This window comes from Anoplopoma fimbria, chromosome 8 (genome assembly GCF_027596085.1).
Source record: "Anoplopoma fimbria isolate UVic2021 breed Golden Eagle Sablefish chromosome 8, Afim_UVic_2022, whole genome shotgun sequence".
NCBI classification, from domain to species: domain Eukaryota; kingdom Metazoa; phylum Chordata; class Actinopteri; order Perciformes; family Anoplopomatidae; genus Anoplopoma; species Anoplopoma fimbria.
In genome coordinates this window covers 6,730,151-6,754,404 of record NC_072456.1, presented here as the reverse complement: position 1 = coordinate 6,754,404, position 24,254 = coordinate 6,730,151, and the positions used below count along the sequence as shown (strand labels likewise).

The 24,254-nt window shown below is 39.7% G+C and overlaps 1 protein-coding gene across 1 annotated transcript in view; it reads right to left on the bottom strand.

Moving 5' to 3' along the window:
• Nucleotides 1–24,254, bottom strand: part of ghrhrb (growth hormone releasing hormone receptor b) — a 39,118-nt gene that overhangs the window by 1,381 nt on the left and 13,483 nt on the right. Inside the window, exons 3-12 of the mRNA XM_054602916.1 lie at nt 12,906–13,013; nt 7,621–7,721; nt 6,377–6,474; nt 5,745–5,877; nt 3,787–3,940; nt 3,595–3,655; nt 2,858–2,927; nt 1,678–1,769; nt 1,457–1,586; nt 768–809 (exon numbers count right to left, since the gene is read on the bottom strand). Of these exons, the coding sequence (XP_054458891.1) occupies nt 768–809; nt 1,457–1,586; nt 1,678–1,769; nt 2,858–2,927; nt 3,595–3,655; nt 3,787–3,940; nt 5,745–5,877; nt 6,377–6,474; nt 7,621–7,721; nt 12,906–13,013 (989 nt within the window). The remainder of the gene's footprint in view (nt 1–767; nt 810–1,456; nt 1,587–1,677; nt 1,770–2,857; nt 2,928–3,594; nt 3,656–3,786; nt 3,941–5,744; nt 5,878–6,376; nt 6,475–7,620; nt 7,722–12,905; nt 13,014–24,254) is intronic.

Genomic DNA, 24,254 nt, shown 5'->3' with positions numbered 1-24,254 from the left:
TGAAACGCGCATCCATTATCATAAAAGAGGCCTGCGACCCCGTGTCAAGTCAAGTGGAGTTTCATGTATTGACTGAAATGTTTTCACAGGGCGCCTTTCACTGCATGCTTTGCATTTCTATTTTCGTCATGTTGGTGTTGTTTGGATCATGAGTAGGCTCTTAGTGTTGAGAGATCTCTAACATTGTCCTTTGTTGGTCCTTTTTGTTGGCACGGTAAAATATGTCGTCCGATCCGCATTGTGTGATTCTAGATTATTAACCGACTGGAATTTTGTCATCACTGCTGTTGGTAATACATTGGACACAGCAGTCGCAGTGTCTCACATCTCTCACTCATGAGCAGTTTATTTGTTCTTAGATTATGTCTCAATGTGATATATCTATGGTATGTTTAGATTGCATCATTGCAATTTCTTGTATGAATATTGTGTGGCCACACCTGAATTTTCATACCAAAATCGTCACTGGAAGTAAGACACAATATCGCTAAAAATAGTATTCCAGAACTTGTAAATGAATCTAGAAGCTACTACGATATGCTTTGGATAATAATTTACAAAATGTAAAATATGGTCAACTTGTGGTTGATGATTAAGACATGCAATGCCACTTGTATGGTCCTTTAAATGTCAACAAATATGAACTAGAATTCAAGTATGTTGCACAGTGGTAATGATTTTGGATGCTGTTGTCATAGATAATTTATAATATGATCATATTGATTATAAAATAATTAGCCAACAAATATGATATAATATTTACTTACCTCGCCATTTAGAAAGCAGTAGAGCAGAGCCACAACGAATCCCTTCAGAGCAGAAATATATTATCCAAAACATATTAAATAATGAAAATGTAGTCGACATCCTGAGCCTGTCTGACACTGGGTGGTGAAAAATGTGAATATTATGTATTCAATATACCCATTTTGGATAACAAGAGTTGTTTAAAGGGGAACTTTGGTATTTTTCAACCTGGACCCTATTTTCCAACAGTTTTATGTGGGTTACTAATGGGGGAAACAATTTTTAAAAAGTGGTCCTGTATTTAACAAGAACGCTGCAGCCGGCAGTCCCTAAATGGGTTGCAATGTAATAGTTCAACAGAAAGTGCAATTTGTTATTAAAAGTGTCTGACAACATTATGGAAAGGACCCTCCAGAGAAATTGAGAAAACCTTTTCTGTTACCGTTTCAACAATCTGAGCAAAAACAAGCAATTTTAGTGGATGAACATTGACGTGCACAATTGCCTGAAATTATAAAATTGCAGCCTGTTTAGAGTCTCCCGCCTGCAGTGTACACCATCAATAATGGACCAACATGCCAAATTGTTGTCCCCATTAGTCACTTGGACACAAAAACATGGGAAGATAGGGTCCTGGTTGAAAAAAAACAAAGTAACACTTTAATCTACATCTTTTCCTATCTTTAATTGTATCCGTCATGTGTTTTACCTGAAAGGATCCCAGGCCGAGCTCTATGAAGATTCGGGCCTCTGCTCCTGTGTTTTCTGGCAGAAAGGCAAACACCATGTAGTGCATCCCAAACAGAGGGATGAGGAGCAGAGTGGATTTGGCCAGCCGCCTGCACACATTGTAAAAAAGAGACCCTTGATGAGTACTTACAGAATGTTTGACCATGTCATCATGTGGAGGAATTAGTGTTCTCTTCTCACTTGAAGTGACTGGTGTCATTGCCACCGACACCAGGAGATCTCAGCTTCTGGACCAGAATGCGGATCACATTGATGAAGATGATGAAGTTCACCTGAGTGAAACAAACGTCAAAGAGCTGTCAAGAAAAATGGGAAAGAACCACCAGAGAATTTGTGCTATAACGGAAGCCATTTTTACTTGCTGGCCAGAGAAATTTACCCTTTCCCAATTGTGACGAAAAAAGAATTGGAATGACATAAAAAGTTGAAGTTTTATGGAAGCAGAAAGCATAGAACATCAAGTCCCAGAGGCTTCAGTTGTTCTGCTGATCAATAACTGAGTCCCCCTTCCAATCACTGGAAATAATGGAACAATTTCATGGAGAATGTAAAACAACAGATCTACAATACCTCCACTTACTTTTGACGTTGTACTACAAATAATATCAAGCTCTTTGTTGGTAAGCAAAGTTGTCTACAGAACTCATGACCGTTATTCAAATGTACCAAAAACTACAGGGGCAGTTGTAACTATACCCCTAAAGGATCATAATTCAAATAGATTGTTTAAAATTATGATTTTAAAAAAAGTTAAAAAAAACCTGAACCACAACTGAATTTCAAAAAGCCGTGCCACCAGTGGCGAGACAATGGTTCAATTTGTTCTTTCGCACTCATGGGTGGGAAGCCGGTGAGGGATAATGATGTTCTAATTAATGATTTTGCCAACGTGCATGGAGGGGGATCAGTGTGGGGGTAGTAGCAATAGTCGCTGAGCACTATGCCCTCCCACTGAAGCTTGTCACTGATGGGTGACAATATGTGAATTGAGGGAAGCATGCAGCCCTCACGTCATTCCCCAGACTGTCAGAGGGGTTGGAAATGACTAAGGCTGTAATGCAAAATAATTAGAAATGTAAAATAATATAAAAAATAAACCTGAAAATAAAAATAAACCACGAAGTGCACTGATTAATAATAATTGGTTTTGGTGTTAACTGCCAAATATAAGAAACTTGTCCGTGCACTGGTCAGGTTTCCCTGCTTCCATGTAAGAAATGCATCAACTTTCCTTGACTTGGTATTGTTGCATCTAATGTGGACGCACAATAACAGAGTCAAAGAGTCACTGAGGTCTGATCCAAGATTGAGCACTCTAATAAATCCTCAAAGGCTCCCACTGTAACTGCTCTGTACTCACCAGTAGTGACGCGGTTATTGGAGCTTTTATGATCCACCAGATGAAGGCCACATCTGTGTCATCCCAGCACCTGAGTCACACAACAGACGGAAATGAGATAAACAAGGCAGTCACAGAAGTGCCATTTCACTCATCCCATAATGAAACCCGCTAACAGAAGCCAGAACGCTGTGTTAGAAACAGTAGCAAGTCCTCACATAAACCCAGATTCATTTGAACTTTTCATTGTTCATTCCTTCTGAGCATTTTTGGTTGAAACATCTGTGCCTCATGCACTTCACAATCAACCACTCAGTGTGGCGTAGTAGACATTAAAAGCTATGTTAATGAGCTAATTAAAGGTGAAAATGTTTTCTGCTGCCGAACTGTGGGATTTTTTTGTTCACTTTTACCTGCATAAAGCGCCTGTGCGGATATTATAAGATGGTCAGACCAACTGGCCTAATATTCACTATGAGAGAGTCCACGTAAAGGACCCAAATGGGTCAAAAAAAACATGGACTCACAGGGTAGTATGTGTCCTGTGTGACACTAAGTAAAATAATTCAACATTGTCTTATTTTACCTTATCTCTGTTATGTAACTTACGTATTTAACTTACGCAACATACTGTACTGTGGTGGTTGGATACATGATTTAATGTCAGTGGGTCTTATGGGAGGATACATGAGTATTACTATCAAAGTTTCCTCATTTCTATAGTGCATTTTCTCTGATATTCTACTGCAGCAGCTTACCCCTTGTCATCATAGAAGTTTCTAGAGAGGATCCACGCCATTATGATTGTTGTTGGGAGACCTGGGAGGCACAAACAGAGTGACCTGGTCATTAGGAGAGAGTCAACGTAGAGCTCTAACTAGAGACGGAGAGAGGAGCAAGGAGAGAAAATGTAGGTGAACAGAGACAGGTAAAAAGGAAGGATTGCCCACCCCAGCCGATGAGTATGTACCACCAGAAGTATTTCTTTTGGAAGACAAAGGTGAGAGCTAGCAGCATCTGCAGGTACATGCCCTCCACCAGCAGCCAGAAGTAGTTGGCCAGGATACTGAACTGGAAGAAGGCCATGGCTGATTTACAGGATGTCTGTGGGAAAAAAAGAACAACAAAACCCAAAAGCATCAGATGAGTCTGTGGACTTATTTTACTGGAGTGGTTGTGATGGAATTGGCCTCTAACCCGGTCACCAGGAAAAAATGTTAGCACTGTGTCTTTCTGCAAACCACAGATGCTTTGAATGTGGACGTAGTACAGCAAGCGACAGGCAGACCAAGTGTCGCAGTATGTAGATCCACCGTTATTGAAAGTTACGTGGTGTGACGGTAATGTGGTGTGAAAGTAATGTGGTGTGAATGTTACGTGGTGTAAAAACAAAAATGGTTTAGCGAGAAAATCCACAAAAAGACTGTTTGGCAGGTGAGTTAGATTGGTCAAACAAACACTGGACTTTCACCCAGGAGACACCTCTTTGTAGCTTGTGTGAAACCAAAAGGAAACATGGACTTAACGCAACGTTACGCACTCCGCAACATTACGCACTCCGCAACGTTACGCTTGTTATGTAACGTACCCCAGGGAAATCTGCAAAGGCGGTTGTTGGTTATTTTTTTACTGTGGTTACATTGTTATGTTACATTTTAACACAAGCCATGGTCTTTTTTTCTAACATTAACCAAGTAGTTTTGTTGCATAAAACTAACCAATTTGTTCACAGCGTTAACCATGTGCCATTGTGCCTTCCTGTAAGCGTGATACAAGGCTGATTTGAAACCTATGTATGAAACGTATTTATGGTTCAGAAATGTTGACATTCAACATAACCTGTCGTTTGCAGAAAAACATAGAATGTTTTTTTGTTTTTTTTTCAAAAGACTGGGTTGGGGACTCTCCATCAAAGGATCAAAGGAAGGTCTGTAACGATGTGTTTTAGGGCAGAGAAGGTTATAGCAGATGTTATATATATATATATATATATATATATATATATATATATATATAGTATATAGTTAATGTTCCTACATCTTCCAAGCTTCACTTTAAAATGCTACATTTTGTCAGATATATAAAAATGCATACCTATTTGTGAAACAATGCCTGTCTATCTTTCATGTCTGCCATATGGTGCTGGGCAGGTGGTGTATTTCTTAACCCTTTTCCAACACCATCCCCTGATCAATTTATCTTCATATTTCCTGTCACAATTTGTGTTTCCCTCTACTTTTTGTCAGAATAAATACATTAGGTTTCTCTCATCTTCTCTTTCTCATGCTTTCCACCAAAACGAGTCGCTGTGATGTGCTTATGCTGGTCCCTCGTAGCCACTCAAGAGGGACACTTACCTTCACTTCATGCCGCCTCATCAGCGGAAAAATAGAAAGAGAAACACTCATCATTAATGCTCTCACATGCTCCGCTCAGTCACTTTCAGCATGTTAATCCCACTCATACCTACTCTCTAAACTCTTCTGAGTTTGGGAGATTCATGTCTAGAAAACAAAATGCAGCCCCCACCCAACTGACTGCATTAACATGACAGAAGTCATTTAGTTTCTCCTGTCAGTCCTTTGGCTTTACATCCAGTGTTGAGATCATAAAATATTAGTGTCATCTTATACTTTATCCTTTCTTCCCATCATGTATTTCCTTATCTCCGTCTTCACAATATTCCTAATTTCCATCCTTCTCTGTCATTTCGTCTGTCCTTCCTTCCAGTTTTTCAGCTGATCTGAAACCTTTCATCCAACAGAAAAGCTTCACCTTTCTCATCTTCACTCTCAGTATTTCCTTTGTTACTAAAGTACCTTTTACTGCTTTGACATGTATCTACAATGGATGAGACTTGTGACCACTTAGACACACTAATGCAGCTGTAGTATGGTTTCACACTCACAGTAGACATGAAGCAGTGGTCCAGGTTTTCATCAGAAAAAAGAACGCCATCTTTAATGAAGACAGCGCTCGCTCTCAGGATGAAGGAGAAAAACAAGTTGATGTGGATGTAGTTCCTGGTGCAGTGAAACTTCCTGTAGAGTAGAGCAAAACATTCCTGAGCGATGCAAGATGAAGTCACGAAACTTTACAGCTGGGTAGTTGAGATCAAAGTGAGTGACAAGTTTGTAGATATGGGTTTGGTCAGGTAGGAAGTGGGATAAGCTCCCTTCATTTTACACCCTGTTCCAAATTTGCGTCGGAGCTCTTGAGAACCCATTGCAAGATGCTCTATAGTTTCTTTGCTTTCCTCAACCATTATAAATGACTATTGAAAAAAAGACAAATCTGCTTTGTGATGTGACAATGCTCTGCTTAAGGCTTGGTTAGTATTTGGCAAAAAACAAGTCGGTGTGGTTTAGGGAATGATCATGGGTTGGGCTGAAGTAGTACTTTGTTAAGATAAAGGACTAATCAGCTAATCATGTTGTTTTGTAATTACTACAACCGCTAGAAGGCACTGTCCCTTGAGCATATGTCATATAAACGGCTTTCAGTTTGTTCTTGGGTTTACGGTCTAAAAAACAAAGTTACCTGAACACAGTTAAGACAAAAATAGCCGATATAAGGGAGATGAGTGATGTAGCGTAGCCTGCAGTGTACACCTGCTTGAAGTTGGAGAAGTATGTTGTCTGAAATTCAAGAAAAGACAAAAAAGAATGGAAGAAAAAACAAAACAAAGTTAGCATGTACGTATTTACTGTTAGCTGCCCCCTCACACTCTCCACACTCATCCGTACATGTGATAATTAATGTGTCAACAAGTGTCAACTAAGTTGCATAGTGACAGTCAGGAGCTGCCACTGCTTTTTAAAATAGCTGTCTGGTGGAAAATGTTGGCAGTTTGTATAAAAAGCTAGCTTTAACTTGTAAAGCTTGGAGGCGAGTTACATGTGGCAGGTCTTAAGCAACTGATGTGTGTTTTCCATGAACAATCCTGCAGGATTGGTTAGGCTTACTTGACTTTAATGTATTGTTGAAATTAATTAAATGCAAAAATGAAAAAGGTTACTACATCCTGCAGGTTCTTCTTTACAGCGTCTGGAAAACAACCACAATCTGCTGAGTCTGATATGTCATGTGCTGGACCATTTAGCTGACTTTGGGAGTGTTTCGATGTTGACATCAGCTGTCACATTTTGGAAACTCACACACTTGGGCTTGGCAACAAATGTCAAATTTGTCCGTCTATACTGTTTTCTATATCGTAATGCCTATTTTGTCACTTTATGCAATGCATCTTTTATGCTTCAAGTCAATTTTAATTTGAAAGATGGTTTGACAGATCTGCACACTCTCTAATACCGATGCAGACGGGTTTACATTGTAGTTACTTGAAGGTCCAGTGTGTCGGTGTTGGTATTTGATGCCCTGTACGACTGGACTTTTTGTTGTAATTTTTCCAGTGTTGACAATCTCAGAGGGTTCATATTGATGTGAAGGAGAGACATGTCAATCATCTATTGTTCTGCCTGCTTTAAATAGCATCTGTCATTTAGCCATACTATTTATCTATAATGAGCAAAATGATTGGCTCGAAGCCCCTTGTGAGAGTAGTGGGTATCGTATGGAAATATATATACAGCATAACAACTTGATTTCTCTGAGGAGTCCTCCAATATCCACCATTAGATGCTGGAACTGATGTAAAATATGCTTCAGCATTTTCAACATATTCATGGTCATCAGACAGACGAAAAAAAAATAAAACTAATGAGAATGGACGTACAGTTGGTGTAGTTTGTTTCCCTGCAAAAATAATTGGCTAAAACATCTACCTCTGGTTCTGTCTCTTCGTACTCTGTGAACTCGCAGGCCTCCTCGTAGGAGGGGTAGAGGTCGGACCATCCGTCCTCGGTGCAGTTCCTGTAGATGTAACCTGAAGAGACACATAAACCTCTCAGTGGCAAGGACAGAAGAGACGCCAACAAGGAGAAACCGGGGAGAGAAATGTGATACGCAGAGACCAAATAACAACGTATTCATATAGGTTCATTTGGCACTTATCAGTCACCCTAGAGAAGTAGGATAGTAGAGAAAAACAGACTGACACTAAGACAAATATTTCAATGTGAGGGCAAAGTCTACACTTCAATGGGACTCCAGACAATTGGCAAGGAAATGTGAACGGAGAGACAGAGAATGAATATTGATTGTTCCCCTCTCCCCTGGTTTATAATTCAGTGCTGACTGTCATGGTCTGGCTGTGAGTCTCCCTCATTGACAGGGTTTCCTGTTCACGCCTTTGTGTTTCTTGTCTGGTCCCCTGTTTGTTCCCTCTATCTGTCTGTGTTTTTTTCTGGGCGTGCCTCTCAATCTGCTGCCAGTTCACCTGCACACCTGTGACCCATCCACCCATCAAGCTCCTGAGGTTCATATACCACAGCTCTACGCTCCAGTCTTTGCCAGATCGTTCAGCTACGCTACAGCCGTTTAGTTTCAGTCAGTTTAATCCTCGTGTTTGCCTGAACTCTGTTTAATCTTTATAACGCCTCAGGTCCATTCTCCCCTCTCTATCTGCCTGCCCTCTCTGCCGCATCCACCATCACCACTCGTTTCTCAAAATAAAGCTGCTTGTGAGCATTTGCAAACCCCTTTCTGAGTTCTGCTTTTGGGTGCAAAATCCACTCAACACAACAGACCATTTATTAAAAATAACAGCACTTTATACAAAATCCTCCTTTTTATTAGTTTTTCTGTAGCAGTAAAAAAAAAAAAAAAAAAACTATTTATTATATATCTGTGGTTTACGCCAAGAAAAACAGGAAATTGAAGTTTTAAATAATGACCTTCTGCCGGAGAGATAAAATAAATGATTTGGGCACAGTCAGACCACAGAAAGGCAGGTTAATAAAGGAGTTTTTAGAGATTTAAAGTCACTGAGGCTGCAAGATGGATTTCAACAGGAAAGCTGTTCTGGGGGTACTGAAATTTGCAGCTTTCCTGATTAAGTCTATTAGTTTTGCTGGGAAACTGATGAATAATAAGAACTCTCTCTCTCTCTCTCTCTCTCTCTCTCTCTCTCTCTCTCTCTCTCTCTCTCTCTCTCTCTCTCTCTCTCTCTCTCTCTCTCTCTCTCTCTCTCTCTCTCTCTCTCTCTCTCTCTCTCTCTCTCTCTCTCTCTCTCTCTCTCTCTCTAATCACATCTATACACATGAGCACAGACGCCCTGGCATTTGGTAGCCACTGCTCTTCATTAGGATTCAATGTGCCGCACCATAACTCCATCTGCCTGTTAATGATGTGACCTGCTGGAGACGCACCTCCCATGAAGAGGACACACGACAAACACACTTGAACAATTAAACACGTGTACACACTGAACCAAAGCAAGCGTTGCCATTCAGCAGACAGAGGTGAGCCGGAAAAATATAACCCTGGAAAGTAATAAAAAGGTCATGTGAAAGTATGTATAATGTATTGTACGTGTGATTAATATTAACCATTTTAATCTTGTTTTACAAGAAAAAAAAGAGAGCAAAACTACAAGATTGAAATACTAAGATAAACTAACTATTCTCTCTGTTTTGTGTTTTGCAGTATCGCTGACTGCACAATTAACTATATGTGCTTTCACTGTTGGATTACCAAGTAGGGTCTGTTGCACACAATCTCATGCAGTCCAACAAAAGGGTGAGTTATATACAGAACCTGTAAATTTGAGATCCTCGTATGACGACATATTGTACAATTTAAGCGACCAAAATTCAGATACAACAGAGAATTGGCTTATTTGAAACAACCTTTTCTAAAAAACAAACTCAGTCCTTCACGGCGCTCTGATTCAGGCAATGTGCATGTACACACGTTTTTCAGTTTGTGCAGTATCTGATTCCACTTTCAAAAAATCCATAAATTTTATTGGCCAAAGGACACCTTCTCTTAGTAGGTAACGGCCACTGATTTCTCTGAAACTGCTCCTTCAACCATGGCCAAGGCAGGTTTTAAATACTCGGCACAAACCTCTTCTATTGTCATCAGTACATCCTCTGTATTGACATATTGGGTTTAATGCAGGTTTAATGCATTACTGCTTAATTAAGCATACAACCACCAATGGTGCACATGGCCAGCTAGCCACCATGCTAACATTGTAGCATGCAGAGTAGAGTAGATATCAGTACATATTCTCTGTACCCTTCACACAACTTAACTCAATGCTGAGTTAAGGAGGTGTTAACTTTAGTTCCCTTGGTATCCAGAAGTATAACAGAAATATGAAAGTATGAGTAATTTACTTTGTTCACTTTCCTAAAAGCTCCAGGTAACACTGAGAGTAGTCCGGTCGGTCTGCAAAATGTTGAATTTAAATGAGGCACATTTGCAGCCATGTTCTCCCACCATGGCCTGAAGTGAGATTGACGGAGCTCACTCGGCTCACCGGGCTCTTACGGCAGTCATGACGCACACAAGGTCATCAGGTTTTCTGAGTGAATCTGTGTTTGCAAGACGGAGGATGAAAAGTTTACAGCGAAATAACAGATTTCAGATTCATGATGTGAATATGCCTGTCCGGCTCCTCAGAACAGCCTAGCAGAGTGTGGGGGTTTGAGTCGTGGGTGGTGTTACCGATATCCAGCTGCATTAGCCTCAGTATAACGTGGCGCGTAGAGCCTGCAGGCCTGCAGCCGCAGCCTCAGTGGGTGAATGGTTGGATGTGAATGGAGGTCGAGGCTCGGGGGAGGGCGCTGGTGCTCCTACCGCCTAGCTTAACAAGCAGCGCCAATTCCATCCTCATGCTCTTGGCTCTTACAGTGAACTCTTTGATTTTCCAATTCATTATTTTCTCTGCATGCAGCCTCCCGTTGGATGGGCTGCATCGAACCGCACCGCTACAGCGCTTGACTTATCCGGGCGTCTGTGGAGGAGGAAATCCAGTGGGCCCAGGAACCCACTAGAACTGAGTTATGAGGTCATCAACAGCGCCCCTCCGCCTCCTGATCCTCCTGAAGTGTAAGCTTAACGTTCACTGCTGTGGTTGTTTTCTTCTTCTCTGCTTTGTGCTGTCGTTTATTCTCAGAATCAGTCATTTCTAGATCCAGCATCCCAAATACTGTCCATACTCTTTGCCATTGCTTACTCTTGGGAAAAGTAATTCACCAACACTGACTGACATACTGGAATAATCTGGACTACAACCACTTCATTTTAACACAGGGACTTCACCAGGGTGCACTACAGAAAGTGTAAACATGTATGGGAGTGCATATATATATGTACTACGTTAGAAAGTTGAAACTAGTGATTGAAATCATAACCTCTTTTTCATAATCTTTAATGAGGCAATAATTCAAGTGAGAAGTAGAGTCATTTTTTTAAAAGACTTCTATACAATCAGACTTATATTTGCAATCAGAGAATTGGCCCCTAATGGCCATTAGAAAAAATGCAAGTTTGAGGCACTTCCGCATTGGCTTCACTTTTCAGACCTGGAGGTTGCCGCCTGATTAAACCAACAGTTGCTGTGGGAGCCTTAACCTAACAAGAAAAAGTAAAAAAAAATGATGCAGTCTTCATGATCAAATATTTTGGTGTAAAACAAATTTACAAATTAATTTTGTAGCCATTGAACATTTTACTGATACTATTAGCAACATTTTTGTGACTTGCCAGATTGAGTCTGAAGTTCTGCAGATGGTCAGGCGATCTATAAATTTACGCTTGACTTGATGAATTAAGTTTTACTCCATAACCTATAAACTGTAACAGGGTCAGATTTTCTGTCATCTTTCATCTCCCAAATGTCCAGAAACACATATTTCTTACATCTGAGTTGCATCTGTATCTCTCTGTCAACTATTTGATAGTACATGAGAGATTCTGAGCTATTTTGTTTTCCTTAGACCAGCCAGCTGTATGAGACTGTGGTCTGAGGATGGTGGGGGGTCGTGTAAACAGTTATGAGAGCCGCACGCTCTGCAGCCAAGTTCAGACACAGCAGATGAGTCCATGTGATCTGTTTAGAAAAACTTCCAGCCTCAGTGAGCGCGTAAAACTGGTCCTAAGAGATATTTAAATATAACCTGGTCGCTGAGCTGAGCTGTAAACTGAAAGATGGATGAGCTCAAGTTCATTATGCTGGAAAAGATAAATCTGCCTTTGGCTTTCAACAGAGAAAACACACACATTTTTCCAGTTTCACGAACACAAAAGTCAACATGGCCTTAAAACAGATTATTGACTGACAACATCATTGGAGGAAATACTACTGAGGCACAAGGAGGAGGATAAAAAAGATTTCAGCATGACTATTGGCAGGCTTATTCATAATTTCTCTACAGTGCCTCAAACAGGGTTAATATGAACATTTCTGCCCTCCAAACAATTACAATCAAGAAGTGCAATGGTGGATGACAAACATATTATATAATGTAGTTAAAATTCCTCAAAGCATAAAATAATCTAGCAATATATAAGCAAAAGTACCACAACATTTGGTATAAAACCAAATATATTTTTGGATGATGGTAAAATCTTTGTTTGTTGTTTTTTGCTACACTGTCAAAAAGGTCTGTGTAATATACAGTAAAATACTGGCAGCTGTGGTTGCCAGAACTTCAACGTAAAAAATAAAGTGACATTGTATAAGACATCACGGTATGTTTTTCTGTAATCTGTACAATTTTCAGTACATTTAACAGTGACAAACTGTATTTTTTCACAAGAAATAAATATATAGATATGCTATATATACATATATAGATATGATATATATATATTTACAGTGTTTCACCGTCATATAAACTGAATTTAACCTATTTAGAATTAAAGGTCTCTTACTGAAGGGATTTGACAGTTTTTCAATAAATTATGCATTTTCTTCGAAACAAAAAGGATTTTAATTTCTTTGAAGGACCCCATGGAGACTTGTAATGCTTAGTTCAGACTTCACGACTACGTCCTCTGATTTTCCACGTTTTTGGTACTCCCAGACAAAAGCCACCGGTTAAGAGGAAAATCAGTGTTGGCTCGGTGCTCCCACATCAGTGCTTAAGTCTAGGGATGTCTGAATGTGCCAGCAAATGTCACCCAGATATGTAAAAGGTGTGTTGAAGTGATTTACCTTGGTTGTTAGCAAACAGCTGGGAGACATTGGCACACGAGACGCTGACCACCTGTCCCACCTCAGCACGATGCCAGCAACGGATCTCATCCCACGCTGTCGGACAACCTGAGAATAGAGCACAACATTAATCACACATTAATAACTTCACTTCCAGTTAGTTTGAGTGATGAGCTCACAGTTCAGGAAAACAGTGTGAATAGCCCAAGATACTGTACTGTATTTAATATGGTGGGACACATTTAGTCTCTTTAGATTGTAGATTTATAGATGTTTTGGAAAGAGGAGAGATAACTTAATTATTTTCTTTTTTCATCAGGTATGTATAAATTTAATTTAATAAATAGTTCAATTATTATGTGAAATTTTGTGTTGGAACTTTAACAAATCTATGTCCTAAAACCCTATTTTCTTAACACAAGGGAATGAATGTCTCATTGCAGTAAGACTATTTAAAATAGTCTCCCAAAGAAAAAACTTCTTGTTTTGAAAATTCAAGTACCGTCGTCTAACCGTAAAGAATAAGGCAGGAGGCTGCGCCAGAACCAAGGCAAAATAAACCGGACTTTAGGAATGCCATAAAACAAGTTGATTCAGAAAAAAGGTGGAAACTATCTCCCTTCGCTGGACGAATTTTCACCTGTTTCAACTGAAAAAAAATAGAAAGAAATGACATAAGAGGAAGATTTTTGCAGCATCATTTCTTGCATCTGATTTAGTCCTGACTGTAGACAGATATATAGATCTTTCTTTTATTCTCTCTTTATGCAGCTCACTTAAAATGCAGTCAGTTGGTGACTTATTTGACCTTGAACACCTCTTAATGCTTCAGTACATGCTGATGTTAACTACTGATTCCCATACCTAATTAAGATTAATTTTATTTGCATAGAAACTCAGTCGTCTGGTGTAATGTTTCAGGGGGGTATTCCCCAGTCTGGGAAAAAATTAGGGACTTTGGTGACATCCTCAGCCCTCCTCTCTGCCCACGCTTCCTCTCTGCCGTTCCCCTCACATGGCTGAGCAGCTCTCCCTGCCGTCTCCGTCGCTCCGAACGAGGGAGGTGTGGAGAGCGGGGTAGATGGAGCAGTAATGAGGAGCCTCGTACATCAAAGATGCTTGGCCCTGTGTCAATTAAAACAGCAGCGCAGAGAGACACACCACCACTCATTCATAATAAAACACAGCTTTTGGCTTTGCTGGAGGTTCTCCGATGAGACAAACATCTAGGTGGATAAATGTGGCTTTGAACTGAAATTTTTTGCCATGCATATTAGCTTTTTAGCTGTGGCTGTTTGTACAGCTACACCGAGCTGCTGATGGCATTTCAATCTGCTGCAGCCATTGAAAGAGGCAGGTTATTAGTCCGTTATTGTCAATGCCCTAATGTCTCTCCAGGTAATTGAAAGCCTAGAGAGCCTCAGGGCATGTATACAGTATAAAGTATAAAAGGGCTTGTGTGAATCACAGTGTTTGGAAGGATCTCTGCAGGTCACTACAGTAAATTCCTTCATTGGGTGCTAGTTAAAGCATAGCTTGTGACACTCTGACAGGATGACAGAGTAGATGAATGGACTGGGGCTTCTCTTCTGGTATTGATGTTTGGATCTTTTTGTCGTGTTAACTGTAAGTATCCTGAGCACAACGCCTGGCTTTTTTTAGTCTTCCTTTTTTAAAATCCCCTCTCTGTGGTGTCAGTTGCCCTGTTTGGATCAGTGGTCTGTGTGACAGGCTTATGTTACGTTCCTCAACTGCATCATTATGCCCACGCATGCATGAGAATCCCATGTTAGCTTGGCGTGGTATAACAGAATTAGCCTAAAAACAAAGAACAAACCCCACCAAACCAAAAAAAATGTTTGTTTCCGATGTTGATTTTGTGTTTATTATTTACACAATTACATCATTCATTCATTGATAAGATTACCCACACTGCGAGCCTTGTATAAACACTATAAAAAGGCAAATGTAGACTAAGATCACTATTTTTATTGTTTTGCATGTAGAGGATAGTTAACCAAGGTATTGACAAACTTTGCAGGCTATATAGATCCTTTCCTAATAGATGCATTGATTGCATTGGTGTTAATATTGGATGACTACAGAGGTCCCAAACTCCTATGACCGTCTCTACATCATCAGTGAGACAAACACATGTAGCCTTGTTTGAGCTGTTTAGAATGTGAATCCCATTAATATCCGTCACTGTAATACAGGAAAGCATTAGGAAGAGGTATGTATTATTATCTGTTTATTACTTGAAGCACGGCTTCTGTTAAATGTGAATCATTGGATCGTCTATCTGTCGCAGGTAGAAAATAAATCTGATCTGAGTGGTATGTCTTGAAACTTTTTATTGTTTGCTTCATGGCCTTTATACAAGGATTAATCCCTCTGACACTTATGTGATTTACAGTATAATAAACACTAGAAACAAGTTATGGGGAAAGCTTTTTTTCCATTTCGTGGGGTGACGTGATTCGGGAAGGAGAATTAGATTGAAGGATGTCCTGTATTTCCTCTTCACCTGTGCTGTCATAATATTTCAGAATTGTTATTCCTCCTCTGGCTACAACTCTCCCTATCACACTGTGCATTGCAGAGTTTTCATGGTTCAATAAAACATTTGTCTTCTGTTTGTCATGTACATTGCTGCTGCAGTAATATTGTTACAAATATTACAAGAGCAAAAGTTCCACTGGGATGTATATAGGACAATATCTACCCTTTAATAAAACAATATTATGTGATAAGGGAGAAGCAGAGGTGTACGCCAAAACAGAAGAAGACGAGGAGGAAGGAGTGAAAATTCAGGACGGTGCCTGTTTAGTTTAACTGACATGAGTATGGAAACATAAAAATGGGTTTATGTTCTGTTTAGATAGCGGTCATCAAATCCACTCCCTGCTTTGCAAACCCAAACTGTAGAGTCTCCAACTACCACCTGACACTGATTATACAAGCAGAGCTGAATGTTGAATCTTGATTTGATAAGATGAAACAACGACAGATAATGTCGACATTTTGTAGACTATTTATTGAACAAATTGTCTGTGACTGGTTGCTGCTGCTGAGAGACATAGTGGAGTAATTCTGACAATATTTTACACCGAAATGTGAAGTAGTGCAAGTGCATGTTGCTCTCTCCTAGAGCCTTTTGCATAATCTCTCAGAGACCGTCTTTAAGAAAAGATCAAGTTTGATGCATGGAAAGGCTTCAACAGAGAATGGCGACTTCTTTTTTGCAAATGAATGATTTCACATGCTTCTGTGCTTGCATCCATGGTTGCTAAGCATAGGATAGTAATTATCAATATCACTGATGATTAATGTTGATATGTTTAAAGTTTAAATAAAATGTCCTTTTTTTACTTCTCACCTCTGGTATTTGGTCCATGTAATTAGTCATGAAAATGACAATTGCGTGTGATCACAAAGAGTCACAGAGGTCAGGACAGTGATAGTGTGTAATGATCTGTGGAAATGTCAACGCTGGAAGGTGAAATCTATCTGAATAGATGCGCACACACACACACACACACTTAAAATCATGAGGCTCGCTGTTGCTTACTGTGGGTCTAATTAGAAGTATCCTTTAAAAAGTGGACAAGACTGTTAATTCCCTCTCTCTGTTTACTTCTGCGTTACTTCCTCATGTCCTCTCTGTCACTGACTTCTCTTCTTTTTGCTCTGATGGTGTCTCCTGTGGTATTCGAGGTGTGAAGGTAATTAACACAAAGCAAGACCAGATATGTGGCCCTCTCTCTGTCTCTACAGTGGACAGTTGTTGACTGCTCAAGAAAGAGAAAAGGGCACAAGGTAAATGTGAGAGTGTGATTTTACCTGTTTTGGTGCTGTGCTTAGAGGCAAATATAACAAACCACACTAAAGCAAAATGTGCAGCCTATTGTAGCACTGCTCTCACAGAGCCTCATCATTTCCAAATCACTTTTTCAAGAGCTGTATCGCCCTTTACCTCCTCTTTTCTTTCAACCCATCTGTTCATCCCACAGAGTCAAATACGATGGGATTTTCCAATCTTGATGAATCCTGATGAATGAGTCTGAATGGATTTGCAGGTCAGCCGTGTTTCCTAAACGCACCTGTTTGGCCTAATATTCAAACCAACAACCTCTCACTCTCTCATCATTTGAGGTACTAGCAGCATTCAAGAGTGCCGGCTCGGCTTTCAAGAGTATAAAACGTTGTGCGGTGAAATGGTCCCTTTGACAAAGTTATGCCTATGGAAGAAAAACAACTAAATTAAAGAACAGGTGAAATGGCTTGACCAATTAATCAACAACCACATCTAAAATTTGTTCCGCCATTATAGAAGCTAACTGAGTTCATTTGCATGCATAAATTGCTTATTCATGCCCTCAAATTGATAATTTATGTGCACAAACAGGGTTGGGGCCCAAGGGTTGGCTGTCTGTGGGAACCAGAGTCTCTGTATGAAGTCACTGTTATCATCTCTTGTTTCAAAGTCAATTTAATGGCCATAGATGCAAAACAACTAAAATGAGATGCATAACAACCATGACCTCCAGTGTCATCTAAATACTGGTCTGCTTTACCCGCAGATGTCACTGTAAGACACATGTGACCCACACAGAATGTAGTCACATTTTTTGTATTAATCAGATAGTAATGTAAAAGTAACAGTTATGGTAATATAGTCTGTTTCGTTTCTCATTGTAAATGCAAAAGTGTTGGATTCCATCCAGGCCAGTAGTGGGGCGTTTGTGCCTCAGGGAATGCCATTACCCAAAGAACGTAAGCTTCTCGCCATTCTGCCAAGAGCTAACTGTAAGAACTGAAACAAGCGCTTCGCTCTCTTCCTTTCTCCTATAAAACAGGTTTGTTTGGTTTATCAGCCCTCTGATATATAATCGTTATGAGTTGTATGTAGTGTGTAAGTATTGTTTTATTGATGTGGTGCCTAACTAATGTGTCTATATACAGTAGTATTTGTGAGTTGTATCCCACAGTATTAGCGGTCGGAGCTAGCGGCTGATGCTAGCGTAAACCGCGCGAGCTGGTACGCTTTGTTTATTGAGGGAAATTCCCGCGCTTAGTTCAATATTTAAGAAACTGTTAAGAGCTCCTGTCTAATGTAAAGTCTTTGTAAACAACAAAGTTGTTTTAATTTGTTCAAGCGTGGAAACTATTCAAGCTTTTCTGTAAATTATCAGTTAACAATAAGTGAATCTATGTTTAAAATGGACATTAATATATTTTAGTAATATTGTGTTAAAGGTTGAATTCCTCAACAAATTAAGGTCAATAAAGGTTTGTTGTGATACATACTGTTTGTGATTGTATATGTGAATGACTTTCTGAGAGAATGTGTTTATGCGTTTGCCTATAGAGAATTTAATGTTGAAATCTGTCAAATTACTTACTAAAATGGAATGTGAATTTATAATGTAAATAAATTCTGCTGAGAGCTAACTGTAAGAACTGAAACAAGTGCTTCGCTCTCGTCCTTTCTCCTGTAAAACAGGAAATTATTTGTCTGCTTGTCCTGCCACCTGGGACCTGCAACACACACAAATATACTATGAATGAACACAAAGAGACACAGGACAATATATAACACATGATCCATATGGCCATAATCTCTTTCAAACCAAACTTTATAAATCCCAAACTCATGGAGATTAAATTTTCTATGGCTCGACAACCTCCACTGTTTATTTGCACTATATTAGGCTTTATATGTGCACATAACTAAACATAAATCATCACAAATGGTAGTAGAATGAACAAATGTATTTAATACGATACATTCTTTTCACAACACATGCTAGGCTCAGCAGGCCACAGATGAGTTTATTGTGTTTTATGCAGATTAATAAAGATGTCCTAGCTAGCTAGCTACGCTACCAAAACGCTAGCAGCCATTAAAACCCTGCATCCATCCAACAGTTTTTTATTCCCATTATCAATATGAGCCTTTAGTTTATTATACTTGTTAGTTATCACGAGCAAATAGAAAAACTGCTGCGTCAGATGCATGACTAGCTAACTGTTTGCTAGCCATCGTTAGCCAACCCAATTAGACAATAAGCAAACATAGCCAGCCAGTCTTGGTGACCCCTTACACCCTTACTGCTGAAAACTTGCCAGCAGTCTTAATAAATGTTCTTGATTAATTCACATATTTGACTAAAGTTCATTAAATGCACCGAATTAAATGTAACACTGAGGTCTTTAGTTTCTTAACAGTAACAGTTATAATCGATAAGCTGGCGGGCGGTTCTTGTGAAGGCTCTAAAATAAAACCCTGCTGGCACCATTGGCTGCTTCGCTCATGCTTTGCTATCAGGGACTCATTCTTCATGTGCTTGGCTACTAACTGACTATCAATATCAAATCCTATTCATGCAGTGACACAGCGCCGACCATAGAAATAGAATGACAGTAGAACAGAATAGAACTGTTTACTGTGGTCATTTGTCCAGCTCAAAATAAATTAAAGGACAATGCCATCATTTGCTGCAGCTCCATCCATGACCACATCCTTTTTATTTATGTGTTTAATAATAGTTATTATTTCTCCCAGCAGAATTTTTAGCTGCTCAGGTTTTTTCAGAGCTCCCTGAAAGAGTCAAGCCTTTTTCAGGGGCAGCTTGCCGGTTTCAGCTCGCTTGAAGCAGCTCATACCTGCCGCCTCAAATGCTAACTGTCCAATATTTGCTTTTGGATAACACAGGAAAGGGTGACAAATGATGCAATTAATTCTGAGTGAGACCAGTTGTGCCATGCACAGGAAGTCCCACGGGAGAGCAGACGTCTGTTTCACAGAGTATGTAGCTTGCATAACAACCTTTTTAAAGAGGAGGAGACGGAGCGAGGCAAGAGCGAAGCTTACCTGCCTGGAATGACCGTATCATAACCTGAAAACGCTGCAAAATAATGAGAATTCATATTTCGGGGGTAACCGACATGCTTTCAAAAAGAAGCTCAGATGGAAAATGAAACAAGGTCCTTCTTGAAGGACAAGATGTTCCTGTAGATGAGTTGTTGTTTTCTTCTGAGGCATTGAAGGGAGGATAATGGATGAATCTCCTCTGATTCAGTTGGCTCACCTCCTACCTGAGCTGCACAGATAAAAGAGGGCCAAGCCAGGTTGACCAATCATTGTCTTTAATCCAGGCATCCACACGCCTGATTAGTTCCCTTGATTGTTTTGGCAGCTCTGCCAAGTGAAGGTAAGACAGGAAGCAAATACGCTCACTATGCTTTTGATTGAAGAGATGCAATTATCAGGCACGGGAAGGCATCCAGCAGCCTGCTGTGTTTGCTCCAGAGAGCCTTACATTGAACACTGTACTACGCAGACTGCAATAATCCATCCTCCCTCAACATCTTTATGACCTCAATTTGTTTCACCAAAGAACACCCACATTCTTTAAAAAGTCAGTTTAAGCAGTTTTCAACAAGATTTAATGTATCCACACAATAAATGTTGTTACCTTTCCTGCAGCAAAATAGGAAGGTTCACCATGTACTGTTGAAAAGGAATACAGCAACAACCCAAAAAAGGCCTCTGGAAACCGAAACCGAAGATATACGCAACTCAATCTATTCTACACCATACTTAATTCTACTCAAATGTTTAATTATAATTAATAAAAGGTGAAGAAAATATACATCAGTGTGATAAAGTAGGTGAAAACACACCATTTGTCCCCATATTTCACTGCCATGTTAATACAAATCCAACCATGCTTGTCAATTGTTTGTTTAGCCATAGTCCATCATGATCTGTAATTGCAGACACTAATTATCCTAGGTTTGTTTGTGTTTTGTATTTTATTAATTACAGATCATATAATAGCAACATCACTGGATAAAGTAAACACAGACAGGTATTGTAGGGTTTAGGTATTTATTGATTAAGTTTTGCAGTGCAATAGCTAATTATCCATCTTTGTGACTTACCATACCCACCATGTGTTCTAGAGTCTTAAAGGAGGAGGTGCCCAAACATTTCCTTTATTTATACACTGGATGACATCAGCAGTGATGTCATGGGGTTAAACCAAGTAAGGGGGGAGTAGATGATGTAAATGTATGTATTTAGTTTAGATATGATCTCTTATGCATGGTTGCAACTGTATAACTGTGTATATATGGTGAATTATCTAAGTGATTTCTATCAGAAGGTTTGTAGTAAGATAAAGTCATTGTTACTTACCTGTTTGAGGAGGTAATAAGTTTCACCTACAGTCATGGTACGAACCAGATCCTGCTAATGGAAGGCTCTATTTAAGCAGAGGCCTTTGGCACTTACAGGGGAGGGAAAACTGTTCACACTGCATGTAGAGAGAGAGGGAAGTGGGAAAGAGCTGTCATGGACTATGGACTATGGACTATGGACTATTGGAGTGACGATATTTTTTCACGCATTCCTTGCTGGTCAAGATGGCGGGGAGAAAAGGAAATAGTGATAGTATGGAGTTTAGTGAGGAGGTGGCAAGAAGTGGGAAGGAGGGTGAATGGAAAGTCGACGTATCGTAAGAGAAAAAAAAAAAATATATATATATATATGAAACAAGTTTGGGTGAATCTGAGAGAGAAGAAGAGGAGGGTGGAGATCAGAGGGCAAAACTATTAAATGTTGTGATACGATTTGAAGGAGAGGGAGGAGTAAAGGAAATGGACCCATTAAAACTGACAAAAATAATTAGAGCACAAGTCGGAGAAATTAAATATGCAAGAATCTTGGTAGATGGAAATTTCTTAATAGGGTATAACAGTGATGTACAAATAGAGAAGACAAAGAAGCTTGTAATTGTTGGAAAAATCAAGGTGTCTAAAGTGGGAGCAGAGGCCCAGTGGCAGCAGGGGTGTGATATCCGGAGTGCCTTTGAATGTCAGTATGAAAGACCTTGTTGACAACTTGCAAGTACGTAACAGATCAGTCAAGAGTGCAAAAAGAATGGTGAGAGCAGTGGAGAAAAGGGATACTGAAACAATTCTGGTAGAGTTTGATGTGAAAGACATCCCAAGGGAACTCTATTTTGGATTTATTAAATACAACATAAAGAAATATATTCCTAAACCAATGAGATGCCAAGAATTTGGACATGTGGCTAAATTGTGTAAAGGAAAGAGAAGGTGTGCCAGGTGTGGAGGGGAACATGAATATGGAAAGTGTGGAGAAGGAGTCCAGCCAAAGTGCTGCAACTGTGGAGGGAAACATAGCGTTGCATATTGGGGTTGCGAAGCAATGAGACGTGAGGTGGAAGTCCAGCAGATACGGGTCAAAGGAAAAGTATCTTATGGAGAAGCAGCTAAATTGGTGAGGCAGGAGAATCAATCAGAGGAGCTTAGTAGCGAAGGACAAATGACAGTGGAGGCAGAAAGGATAGGTAAAATCAGGGTATGGACAGAGAAGAAGAAGCTGGTGACTTTCATAGCAGGGGTGATAAATGCAACACTGAGGCGAAGTCTAAAACTGAGAGGATACGAATAATTGTCAAAGCAGCAGCGCATCATCTCGATATGATAGGATTAAAATGGGAGGAAGTAAGAGACAATTTTAGTCAGCAGGCAAGCCAAGAATCATGTATTGGTTAATAATAATAACAATGTTAATCCTTCAGTGGAATGCAAGAAGTTTGATTGCCAATGGACAGGAGTTTGAGGAATGTATAGATAGCAGGAGGGAGAAACCAGATGTGCTGTGCATACAAGACTCATGGTTAAAACTAAATTTGGACTTCGTAATATATGGATATGTAGCAATTAGGCGAGATAGGAAAGAAGGACAAGGAGGGGGCTGTGTTACTTTTGTAAAACAAGGGATTCCCTATAGAGTATTGGGTATAGGGAAAGAAATGGAGTATGTGGTAGTGGAAGTGTGGGCTGAAAGTTAGCAGTTTGAGAATAGAGTTGAACAAGTTGGAAGAAATAGAAGGGCAAAGTAGGGGAAGCATAATATGGTGTGGGGACTTTAACGCACATAACATATTATGGGGGAGTGGAATTACTGATAGCAATGGTCAAACCACAGAAGAATTACTAGATGAAAGGAATGTAGTCTGCCTAAATGATGGGAGTAAGACAAGGATTGATGTCAACACCGGAAAGGAGTATGTACTTGACCTAACAATGGTTTCTAGCAATATTGCCCCAGTGTGTGACTGGAAAGCATATCATGAAGAAACCATAGGCAGTGATCACTATCCAATATTCTGTCAAATAAATATTCATACAACAGTAACAGAAGTAGAGAGGGGTAGAAAATGTTTTTTTGGGAAAGCTAACTGGAAGAGGTTTAAGGAAGAGAGTGATGTTCATCTAAATAAGATTGATGATAGTATGCCTGCAGAAACTTTCAATGATATGATAACGGAAGGCTTTTTGACAGCTGCTCTACGATCGCTCCGAAAAAGTAATGGAAAAACAAGCAGAAAAGCGGTGCCCTGGTGGAACAATACTTGTAAAGAGTCAGTTAGAAATAGAAACAGGGCATTTAAGTTAATGAAAATAACTCTCAGCATATGATCCAGTTCAAAAAGGCTCAGGCATTAGTGAGAAAGACAATAAGGCAGGCAAAGAGGACATATTGGAGGAAGTTTTATGACTCAGTTGGAAATACAACCCCAGTAGGAGAAGTGTGGGGGATGATTAGAAAGATGGAAGGGGACAGAAGAGAGTGGAGTTATCCTGTGTTAACTGGAAAAGAAGTAGCGGTGACTAATAAAGACAAAGCTGAGATAATGGTTAAAACTTTTGTAAAGATACACAGCTCCAACAATTTGTCTGATGAGGAAAGACAAACTAGAGAGGAAACAAAGTCTCAAAATATGGATGCCTTGAGGAAAAGGGAGAATACTGAAGATGAATTGAGTGTTTCATTTACCATGGGGGAGTTAAAAAGAGCAGTTGCTAAAGCTGGAATGACTGCCCCAGGAAAGGACGAGAAATGTTAGATTATGGTAAAGCATTTAAGTGAAGAAGGGATGAGTAAATTATTAACATTGTATAATAAAGTTTGGGAGGAAGGTAGCATACCAGCAAGGTGGAAGGAGGCAGTTATTGTTCCTATGTGGAAGCCAGGGAAAGATGCTGGTAACCCATCAAATTATAGGCCAATTGCCCTAACATCACATATATGTAAACTTATGGAACGCATGGTAAACAAAAGATTAATGTTTTATTTAGAAAAACAGCAGATATTAGTAGGGTGTCAAAGTGGATTTAGAAAAGGAAGGGGAACTTTAGATTCAATTGTATGTTTAGAAGATGAGGTAAGAAAGGCACAAGTTAATAAGGAAACTGTGGCAGCAGTGTTTTTTGATGTAGAAAAGGCTTATGATATGCTATGGAGGG